General features: G+C 47.3%; 1 protein-coding gene across 2 annotated transcripts in view; it reads right to left on the reverse strand.

Annotated features, from left to right (window-relative positions):
• The window catches only part of CABLES2 (Cdk5 and Abl enzyme substrate 2), a 159,265-nt gene that overhangs the window by 28,234 nt on the left and 118,842 nt on the right, over positions 1-12,189 (reverse strand). For both annotated transcript variants that reach the window (XM_078651605.1, XM_078651606.1), the window contains one exon: positions 3,160-3,268. In XM_078651605.1, the coding sequence (XP_078507731.1) occupies positions 3,160-3,268 (109 nt within the window). The remainder of the gene's footprint in view (positions 1-3,159; positions 3,269-12,189) is intronic.

Here is a 12,189-nt window from a genome sequence, read left to right on the forward strand (position 1 = left end):
TGGTTCATTAATGCTAAGCCTGAATTATTAGGATGAGAGTTCTCTTGGAAAGTTAAGCTTGGGCTGCACTACCAACAGTGGTTCCAGTATAGAAAGATGTACACACGTTGGCAAAGTTTAACAATATGAGACTATGCACTATGCTCCGAGAATGTTCTCGGATTAGATACAAATATTTGCAGAAGTTTGAAAGCAAGATTTATGGTTCTCTTCTTTCAAAATAAAATGTTCACAAAAAGGGCAACAAGTAAAAAAAAAAAAAAAAGTTTGCTGAAATACTGTGAAATTTTAGGTGTCATTTTTTTGAAGCATCATTTACAAATCTTAATCTGCCATAGAAACTCAAGAAAATACCTCAAAACATCGCAGGATCAACTAATTGTTCTAGGCAAAAAATCTAGAACACTCACCACCCAAAATCGTAGTATGACCTGGTGGACACTCACTTTGCTTCTTTTAGATTCTTGTCCCTCTTTGCTTGGCCATATAAGTCATCGCGGTCTATTCTCCATCTGGATGAGTGCGAAACTATTGTGGAGAGACTTCGTTGCTAGATTACCCAGCTCTCCCATTGCATCAAAAACTTGGAATACCTTACCAAAAAAGGACAATGGCTGTGGCTGCCAAAACCAGAACTGGGCTGAGGGTAGGAACATACACAAGCTAATGGCAATCCCAAACTGCGTGTCCATCTTTCTAGTCCCCATGTTGGGATGGCTAGGCTTCTTCCAAACAAGCAGAGCCATTTTAAGTACATCTCATTCTTAAGATATATCTGGTCTTGCTTAGACCTGCTGGGAAAACAATGGGAGCAATATCCACTGTCCTGGTGTGGGCTAAATAAATTAGAACCCTAAAAAGAACACAGAACCTTCATTGTATATAAAAGCAGAACTTCAGTCATCAAGTCTTGGTTCTCAGTCCTCTGTTTAAGAGGGCCTGCAGAACAGAGAGGCCTTTCTGCCCTACTCGTTGCAGATGTAGTTCCTCAGATAGGGTGACTGCTTGAATTGGTGATGGTGAATTGGTCGGTACAATGGAGCATGGCAGGAACTAAAAAAATCTTTGAAGAACTCAGCAGTGAACAGAATTTTTTGGATTATTATTAAAGACCCAATCATGATTTTTCAGAAGCGTGCCCTATTGCTTGACCATAGTCCGTGTTTTCTGCCTGGCCTAGGAAGAGCCATAGCCTGAGTAGACACTGGGACGCCTGCAACGAGCATTAGAGGCAGGCCATGTGCAACACCATAGCATCCTCAAGGGGATTCTCAGCGAGTGAGAAGAGTGAAGAGTTTTTCTTGTGCATCACTTGCTCATTCGAGGAGTCTCCCACCTAGGGAGGATATAATTTGCCTTGAGAAAGTTCCCACTGGGTGAAGCAGTAAATGTTGCACCCAATGCGCCTTGAAAAGATTGTTGAGCATGCGCGCTCTCTCTCATTTATAAAAGTCTATGATTTATCTTGGTCCCCAACTTTGTTTGGTGAGATTAGCTCCTCCAGTACCGGTCTTATTGCAACTGCGCCCAGTTCTAGGTTAGCCAAGAGGTTAAGCTCCCATCAAGGTACATGCAGAAACCAGGTAAACTCCAAAAATGAGACCCTTGTGGTTTAGGAGTCCAGCTCAGCTGCCGCAAGCATAAGCAGTCATGGCTGCACATCAATTTGTGATTTCCTGCAGTTGTACCTCACAGGCAGGGCTCGAAGCCAGAACGCAAGGGTTGTACATGATGTCCTCTTTGCACTGAACCTGAGGAACAATGCTGTGGTGCTTGCAAGAGTGCCCGGGATGTCCAAATAAGTATCAGTTCCACATACTGGAATGTGCATCTAGAACAAGGTCTGGCCTATCCACCACCTAGAGAGCAAGCACATTGGGGTCCTCTTGGACACTTTGGAAGAGAGGCCAGTAGAAGGCAGTGATTGCCTCTCGTGACACCACCATATTTAGAGACTTTGAGCTCAAGCACTCTTGCGCCTCGATGGCAGGTCAAAAACAACTCAATTATTGCTGCATGATGGCTCGAAAACCACCCCTGTTCCAAATGCCTCGCTGCTCAAACAGAGCATATTCACCAGACTAGAAAAAAAGCAGCCTTACTGGTTGATTCCGGTCAACAAAGTTGAATCCCAAACGTCTACATGACCTAGAGCCGTCCCGGCAAAGATCTTTGGTCTTCAGGGCACTAGCTGAAAAGAAAGCGTATGCACTACACTGCTCACGGAGTGGCCGAAGACAAGGAATCAGAGGAAACTTCTATGCGCTGTACCTAAAGGATCATGCACACAGCTACAACATAGCCTGGAAAGAGCTAGCATGCAGGAACATCATGCTACACCGACAAAAAAACATGCAGAAAGCATTAGCTAAGAAGAAAATGTAATCATGCATCATCAGTGCAGGAGTTTCCTCTTAGGCAGCGGACCAAATTCAAGGCCCTCTGTATTGCGTATGGGGCTCCTAAAGGAGGCGGACTTGCATTTTTGAGACTCCGTTTTAGACATTATGAGCCACCCTGATACCTGCGCTCGGCTGGAGCAAACAACTTGGCCATTTCCAGGACCAACTGGGGAAGTAGATGTTTTGTACTGGGTACAGCCACACTCTGGAATGAGTTACCCCCTTCTGTCAGAGCCATGCCTAGCCTACTGGCATTCAGAAAGGCACTTAAAACATGGCTCTTTGTCTAAATCTGCTAATTGGTCCTCAACCTGCTGTACTGAGCTAGCGCCATGACACCTACGGGTATTTGTGCGCTTAAGAAATGTATTAACATAACAATGATGTCCATTACTTGAAATCGTGCTGGAAACCTACCTGTTGTGAGCAGAGAGCACAGTGTGATCATGTCTTATGTGCACAAGTTATACCATTATTCTAGCCCAGTCCCCGCCACAGAGAATATATACTACTCAAGGACATCTTAATGTACAATCAAAGCATTTCAGCAGACCAGCTGTCAATTCAAAGATGTCAAGCAGGCATGGCATTGTACTGAAAAACAACAGAAGGTTACTTACCAACTTTGCACTAACTCGAGAAAAAGCACTGTGGTTGGACGATTTCAACATTTCAAATAAGTACAAAATTATATGGCAGCGGTATGCTATTTACTTTCCAGGCAATTACAGCTTTCCAAATATGAGCCACTCTGTACCTTCCCATCAGCTCCAAGTTCAACTCCTTCCAATCCAAGGACCATGTCTGTACCGCTGGAGTTGCCACCTGAAGAATGACGCTGCTTCGGTCCATCCACCTTCGACTCGCTGTGGATATATAAGAGGCAAGTCAGGACACTTAACAAGCAGTCCAAAAGTATCTGACGAAGGCTTGATTCTCTGACTCGCTGTGCTGCATGGGGCTTTGAGCTGGCTCTGTCTGGGTTCAAAACGATTGTTCCTTGGTAGCCTTTACTTTGAGAGCATCTGGGGGTTCCCGAAAGCTCCCATTGCACGAGTCCACTCAACACGATGCATTCCTGGTACCATTCTCAGCCGCTGTGGGCAACAATACTTATGGGTGGAACCAGGGGCGCAACTAGACCCGAACTTCAGGGGGGAGGGGGGGCTTGGCTATGACTCCCAGCTAGGGCTGGCCCTAGAAGACTTCACGCACGGTGCAACAGTCTTTTTTGGCGCCCCTCCCCCATTTCTTCCTTCTCCATGCATTTCGTCACTACCACTCGCCAAAAATACACCTCATCTCTCTATAGCCCCTTTCTGACAAACATTTCATTTTTTTATAGGGCTACTCGTAGTTTACTCACACTCAGTTCTGTGATCTGCATGGTACACATTCTTTGTAGCAGGCACATTAACCCTCTGCGCTGTGTAGGTGTCAGGAGTGCCCATGTGAGTGCACGGTTAGCGATGCAACAGTGTGAGAGTAGGGTGAGATGAGACGGCAGGGTGAGTGAGGTGGCCATATGAATTTGGGTGCGGATGTAAGTGCAGAGTGGGCCAAATAGATGTATGGTTAGTGATGGGCTTGTCTGAGTGAGATTTCAGAGTGAGCAGTGAGGAGGAGAGGTGAGTGAAGTGGCACTGGGTGAGTAGTGTGCTCATGTGACTGCAGGGTGAGGTACAGAGTGAACAGCGCAAGTGCATAAATGCAGTGTGGTCACGGTGAGTGCATGGTGATCAGTGTGAGTGCATTTGAGTGTGAAAGTGAAGGGCGAGAAGGAGGAGTGAGTTGTCTGCATTCAGGGTGCATTCCCAGACACTTGAAGTAACTCAGCTTGTTATTGAGGGCTGGTGTAGTGTTTCAGATACAAGTTCAACTATTGCTATTATGGCATTATTCAGGGACAGGGCTGGACGGGCTGTAGCGAGCACCGGGCGTTTTCTCAGTGAGCCGGTAAGGTGGGGGATGGTTTTGGGCTGGTGGGGCTGGTCTTGGACCGGTGGGGTCGTTTTTGGTACAGGGGGAAATTTTGCAGCAGTGCTGCAATATCGGCCTCCTGAACCAAATGTTGCTGCAGTGGTTTCCACGTGCAACCCCCCCCCCCCCAAGCAGCTGGTCCAACTCTATTGCCAGGCCTGGTTTGCGTTCCCAGTCAGACCCTGTTCAGGGATCGAGAATGGAGGCAATAGATATTGGACTAATCCTGCAACAAACTTCCAGTCTTGTGATTAGGGTTGCCAGCTCATTAAATTGATGTCCCAGACTGTACAAAAGGTAAGCAGTCACCTAAAGGCTATTTTTTATCACTTATCTGTCCATACTTGGAACACCAAATGGGGTGGGGGCTGAACCCCGTTTAGCCTATGGGCATTGCTCGCCTGGATGGAACACAGCAGAATACTACAGGCCTTGCAAATCTTCACCTGTAGAAAGATCAGAAAATTGATTTCTTTTTTATAGATCATTTTATTTATTTCTAGATTATTTTAGGGGAAGAGAACAATATTGTGGTGGTTTTTGTAAAATGTTATGAATACAAAGCTTGGTTAAACACCTTCATTTTTGATACTGGATGGAAAATAAAATGTACTCCGTCCTAAAAGTCTAAACAAGTTTAAGAGAATTTTGTATGAACAAGAGGCTTATGTTTTTGGTTCAGAGGGTAGGGTTCTCTGAAGACTCATTCTTCATAAGTATGGACTTTCTGCATTCTGTTAATCAGTTAGGTGTATACTTGTACACTGACATCCAACACTAAGAGCTCTTTATTCTGGTAAGACAGCAAGTGATTGAAAAGATGTCTGCTCCCACCCAACACTCCTTGTCCCAGAAGCCAACACGAAAGCCCTGCGAAGGCTTAAGGAGAAACCACAAAAAGAAGCAACAAAGGTTCACTGACAAGGGAATGGCACTGAACAACAAATTAAAAGGAGTCTGATTGTATCACAAGTATTGCTGTGTAACTAAGAGCTACTGTAAAGCTAAAACGACTAAAAAGATGGAACGAGAAGAACCAGTACACCTGCTGAAAGAAATGCCAAGATTGTGTTAACAAAAGCAATGGAACACAAGGATTCACTTTGAACAAGGAAGGCGCATGAATAGACCCTCTGCCCAGCACAAGCAGTGCTAAAAATAACTTCCCTGCTTAGCCCAATTAACGCCGCATTATAAAGAGAACACGAGATGAACCGCCAGTTCTTACTTAAACAGCTAAAGCCCGAAAGAGCCAATAACAGGCTCACCGAGAACTATACTGGAAAAGAATAATTATACCCTGTGGGAGGAACTCTTTGAAAACTAAAACGTGATCTCGCCCACTTGAGAACGTACAGAGCTTTTTGGACGTTCCTTCTTTCAATTAGGGCCAAGATGTGGCGAAATAACCAGAGCTGCCCACTTTGGAACTGTGGAACCGGGTGCGAGTCTCGGCGTCGGCTGAACAGCCTGTGATTCTTGGCAAATCACCTAATCGTCCGGTGCCTAACAAACATGAATATGTGTTGGGTAATGTAACAGGGTGCTCGTGCAAAGCGTTCCAATACATTCGGGTCGTATATGTATATATATATATATATATATATATATATATGTATATATATATATATATATATATATATACACACACATATATACACACATACACACACACTCATATATATATATATATATATACACACATATACACACACACGCACATATACACACATATACACACACACACACACACACACACATATATATATATATACACACATATACACACAGATATGTACATATAAAAATGTGATTTATTTTTTCAGTTTTATATAGCGCCCACTAGACCCGAGGGTATTGCTATGGGTGGGGGGTGTTTCCTTCCATGTCGTCAGCCTGAAGCACGACTTGCTTGGAGTGCACATACGAAATATGTGCTGTACCAACCGCACAAAGCGATACCAAAGGGGATGATGAACGGAGCGTTTGAGCAAATCAAACACTCACCCCCCAGTCAACTGATCTGGGTTTAATCCATCATTATTCTTTAGCTCACTCCACCATCCCAGTTCAGACATGGCCATATGCAAATCAGTCTTGACCCTGTGCCTTATGGGAACAGTCCAGCCCAAACTGCGAAGCCATGTCTTCCTTGGACCGGAAACAAGCATCCTGGGACCGGTTTCGGGTTCATAACCCACATCATGAACATGGAACGTGACCATCAACAGTAAGACCAAGTTTTCCCATTTAACAAGCACGTTCAGTTATAAGGGCATGTCAGACCTACATGGAAATATCCAAAATAGCGCAATATGTTACAGGTAGGACAATAAAAAAACAAGGGCATCGGGCTGTTTTCACTTACACCTGTCTAACATAAAAACTTGGTCTTGTCAAGGCGCTTTGGAAAGGAAGCAGCAGACTAAGTACTGGAGAGAGGGAAGCCTGCCCTCTTCCCGACATGTATTCCTTTTAGGTGCGCGGGAGTTAAGGCTTTCCCATTCACAGACCTTTCCACGCGCCGAGCAGAGACTCACCCTCTTGTCGCCCTTCTCAAGTCTGTAGTTCCTAGTAGTGCCCTTACTTCCAGAGTGAGAAGGACAATCTTCTCTAGCCACCTGTACCGAGGCTTTCAATGTGCGCGTGCAGGGTATCTACTTTCTGCCCCCTTCTTCCCAAAAATCGTGCAGGAGGGACACCTTACCATATGAAGGTCAACCTTCCCAAGCGACTTCCGGTTTGTGTTCCCTTACACTCCCATCACCTTCCACACAGAATGGAAGTTTGTCTCTCACCAGCCGTCCTACAAATGCGTCCTCAAAATCTATCACCAAAACCAAAGTATCTTTCTTGCAAATAAGCATGCGCACACGTCACAACTTATACCGCAAACTACCTGTTGCCCTCTCGTTCTCCTGAAAATTATAGCTAAGCGACAGTGAACAAAAATAGTCATCTACAAAGTGCCGGAAGAAAAGTAGTCGCTTGGAACGCCTGAATCATGGAGTTTCGGTCACAGCGTTGACAAATGAGGCAGTGTTTAATATGCTTTTTCAGAATTCCTGAGGCTTTTCGAGGGTCAATGGGCAGAAAATGTGACAATCAAAGACTTATACCGATGGTGTCCTGGAGCTTAACCCTACTGTTGGGCCCAAATCTGAGCACCAAGTACATCCCTTTAGCACTTTACCCCCAGGAAGTGAAGTCGAACAGTCCAAAGCTTACTCCGGGGGTCTTGGAGTGAGACACTCAGCACAACATCTGATAACTAATAGATTACTGTCAAGTGAGTACTATCACAATCGCTATCCTCATTGAATACTACAATTAGTCAAGACATCACACCTCAGCATATACCCCCGTCCCCCTCGCATCAACTACAAAATTTAGAGCACTAGAGTTAGACCCTCATGTCCACCCCTCCCCCACCCAACTCTGATTCACCCAACTCAGGTTCACAAACACACAAACAAAAAAACAACCACAAATATTACTTCCTCTGCAAATTACGAGTAACCTTCACAACTCAAGTGGACTACATTTTAACACACCATCTAAACACTGTAATTAGCCACCTTCCCACGCATAGCCCCAACCCTAAGAGCCCCAACATGTAGTGCGGCCAAAGACTTTTGCCGTCTTGAAAATGTATACAATGGGCAGGGATGGCCGCAGAAACGTTTACCCCATTGGTTACGGTGTGCTCGTGCCAGACATATATGTGGAATCTCCAGGCATCCAGTTCAGAGCACTCCTGGACCCGACGAGGAGGAGAAGAGGATTGGACCTGCTGCTGTGAACTGACAGGAGCCCTGAAGGCCTCGACTGGCTCGCTCTTGGACCCTGGACAAAGAAGTGGACTTTAGGGGTCATAGCTGGCCTCATGTTCAAACTACAGAGATACAACAAGCTAAAAGAGGGCGCACCTGCAACTGTTCAGCTGACCAGTGGTAACAGAGTGGACATCGGATCTGGACTGTACCCTGCTTTTGGCCTCACCTCACATGTCCTGGTGGGCTTCATAAGTGTACCCCTGTGGTGTATTGGGACTTAAAGGGCTAAAGATGGAAGGTAAAATCAGTGAACAGGCCAAATCTGGTTGGTGTAACCAACCTGCACTCTGCGTCAAAATGCAGATAGAGCCCAGTATACCACGACCATTAACTATCATTGGCACATTATGGTGGTTTGTACAATTCCAACTTTAAAAATAATCATATTTTTGGTTTCTCTAATTGAAGTTGTCATTTTTAGGCCATTTTCTGTATCAAGCTCTACTCTTTTTCTAAGTTTCAGATTTATTTTGCATTTAAACATGAAACTTTGATTGAAGTACTATACTCCAAACCAATGAAAATACCCAGTACGCCAAATGGGAAACACGATTAGAAAAACAACATACTGAGGAGTACTGGTTTATATAATTATTGTTTACGCATAACAAAAGCCTCAGAGAAGCACGTCTTAAATTCAGTTTCTTTATTATCTTGCATGACTAGCACTGGGCACCTCTAATCAACTATACAGAGCTCAACTATCAGTCTCATCATGCTGGCGCTGCAAACAGGCTGAGAGTGTCAAATCATATCTTATGGAACTGCACAATCCTACCCGCAGCAAATCAGGCACAAAATAAGCATTAACAGTGACAACTATCCCCCCTCACAGAACTGGCAACTGTCCATGATTCTCAAGAAGTCACCGGAATAAATTGTCACAAGAAACGGTGGATTGATTCAGTGTTGGCTGTGACTAAATGGTGTATCCTGAGGAAATGGAAAATTATGACCGTGCCTATACACAAAGCCTGAAAGGACACCCTGATGCAAATGGAAGCCCAAGAATTACTGATATAAATGATTTGTGACCAGTTACATATAGTTAACAATATTGGGGTCTACATCTATCCAGATGAATAGAGATGAATGTAACTAGCATGGTTCAAATGCACATTCACGACCCTTATAATATCCACATACGTTTTCCGATACAGTAAATTGAGAAAGTGTCTTAAAATCAGGTACGGCTGGTTGATTATATATTAAAGGACTTTATCTTCAAATAGTTTATTGTGGGAATATTTGTAAAATTTCATACTGTAACTGTTGGAAATGGGATCCCCGGCTGGCCAGGGCTTTCGCCAAAGTCAGTCAGAGACCACCACACCCAAGTCAGGGCAAGGGAGTTACACGCCAAGATAACTCCTACTCACCCTCTAGGTAACGTGGCGCGAGCAGCAAGGCTAAACTTGGAGGCGATGTAAGTTAAGTATTTGCGCATGCACCCCAGCAACAACTCCCAGGGCCCACCACAAAGGAAACTCCACACAAGGTTATATAAAAATAGCCTTTGTATTACACCAAACACATTAGATAAAACACACACTTTACAATGTGCCAGAGGCACGGGCAGAATTTACAAGGGATTATTTACAAGACAGGGCCACCTGGACCACTGTCAGGAATCAGAAGTAGCACTTTCAGAAATAGCACTTAGTACATAGAATATAGCACAAAATAGCACACAACCAGTAATCACTGGTAACCAGGACCTCACTAGCACCACCTGTACTAGGGAGAAAACAACCACCTATGTATTACAATACCTGTAGGGGTGTAAGCACATAACACATGATGCAATGCATAACATTCATTCAGAGGTGTAAGGAGGAAAACACATGATACATCACAATACATTCAGAGGTGCAGAAAGTACAATTGCGCCAAACCCACGTAAGTCACCACCTGTGACTGTCCCTGTGTCCAAAGTGTCAGGGTCCTAAACGTGGCAGCTGCCCACGAAGTGCTGGGCAACTGGTGCAGGGAAAGTTAGGGCAAAGTTGGAGCCTCTCTGGGCTCAAGAACCACCACTGTGGCACTGGTGAGCCTCTCTTAGGCTCTCTGACCAGTAAGGGGGGGGCTGCTGAGCCTCTCAGGGCTCCAGCAACAAAAAGGTGCAGCCTCGCTGGGCTGTGGGGTCCCCCTCTCTGGGGACCCAAAGGGATGAAGTTTGCCAAGAGCCTCGCTGGGCTCTAACTCAACTGGTGCCCCCGGGGCCCCTCGTGACTCAACAGGAGCGCTGAGGGGCTCTCTCTCGTTGGAGCCTCTCTTAGGCTCGGGACGCGGGGCTGGCAATCGAGCCTCGCAAGGCTCGCCAATAGAAAATGCCCCCAGAGCCTCTCTCAGGCTCCAAACACGTGGGCGCGAGGTCGCGCTGCCGAGGGCGGCAGGGGGGGGGGGCGGACACCGACAATGTGTCCCGGCGCCCCTCCCTCCAGAACGGCCACACTCACCGGCTGGTCTCCAGCGGAGGCGGGTCTCTCCCGCTGGTCCCGGGGCTCTCCTCGGCAGGCTGCTTCTCGTCTCGCCCCCGGCCTGCCTGACTTCCGGGTCGCGGCAGCGGGGCGGGACTTCCGGTCGGCCTCTCCGGGGCCGCACTGTGATTGGTCGGCCGCCTCACCACTTCCGGGTCGCCGCGGGCAGCGCGGCGGCTCGCTTCTAGGCAGGCAGGCGGCTTCCCAGATGATCCGAGGAGTGGGCTCCCTCGTAGATCAATAAATCAAACAAATATGCGGCGTGGGCAGCCGCTCGAGCCGCGAAGTGCAGGGTGGGCACCTGCCTTACAGAAGCGCTCCCAGGCGCTGCTGGTCAAAATCAAGCGCTCTCAAGCGCTAGGGGGGCACAAACCACAGCGCTCCCAGCGCTAGGACGAAATAAAGCGCTCCCAGGCGCTAGGAGGAATCTGCAAGCGCTTCCAAGCGCTAAGAGGCAATTCCAGCGCTCCCAGCGCTAGAGGACAGCCCAAAGTCCAGCAAAAGTCCTTTCAAGGGGCAGGGGGCAAGGCTGGGCCCAGAGCCAGCACACTGGGTCTCCAGGCAGGGAGACACCCCAAGTGGCGGTCCTCTGGCCCAGCAGCAGCAACAGCCCCCTCAGGATCCTGGAAGAGAACAACTTCAGTGGGGACACAGCCCCATTTTTATACAGTGCATTCCTTTGTTCAAGGGTGCAGAGTGGGGGCGGAACCAGTCGCAGCTGGTTCTTGAGTACTCTGTTTACCTCAACCACCCTCTCTATTCACTGGCAGGGCTTGGGTCATTAGACACACCACAGGGGGGCGGAGCCAGCATTGTGTGGGGAAAACCCAGCCCATCCAGGACACAGGTACACTCCTCCCACACATCACTCATGCTAATCTCCCACTCACCACCGGGCAGACCCATCCAGACTTCCTGGAGCCTGGCATGCCAGCCAGCTCCAGCCAATCACACGCCAGCACCCTCACAGCACACGTACAGCCATGTCTAGAAATGGCGCTTCGCTACTAGACACATACCTGCTGCATACACCATCTCGCAGCATTCACTCTCACGAGTTCACACATACCAGACTCAAGCCTGTACACCCCACGCATCAGGAACTACCAGGGACACATACACTCCCCATGCATTCCTATGGGCGGGCAGGCCTAGCTCAGCACATGCACTCAGAGTGCGCACGCACTTTCCACTGGGACACAGTGAAAGTGCGCAGAATCCCAAAATCACCATCTCGAGGTCACCATTTCAAGCAAAAAGTCTCGGGGTGAACCTGCCCTAAGGGCCAAAGTCCAACATAACCCCCTTCCAGCCAAAACGCAGGGGAGAACAATCACCACCGTGATGGACTTCCCTGCTTGGGGCGATAGAACACGGACGCGGGCCCGCAACTGCAGGGACACCCTCCTGTTCTATGCCACGGTGAACCCATGGGATTCCTTCTAAACACACTGTCTGGACCAACTGGGCTACCCCACTGGTACTCCCAAG

Source organism: Lissotriton helveticus, chromosome 7 (assembly GCF_964261635.1).
Source record: "Lissotriton helveticus chromosome 7, aLisHel1.1, whole genome shotgun sequence".
Classification (NCBI taxonomy): Eukaryota; Metazoa; Chordata; class Amphibia; order Caudata; family Salamandridae; genus Lissotriton; species Lissotriton helveticus.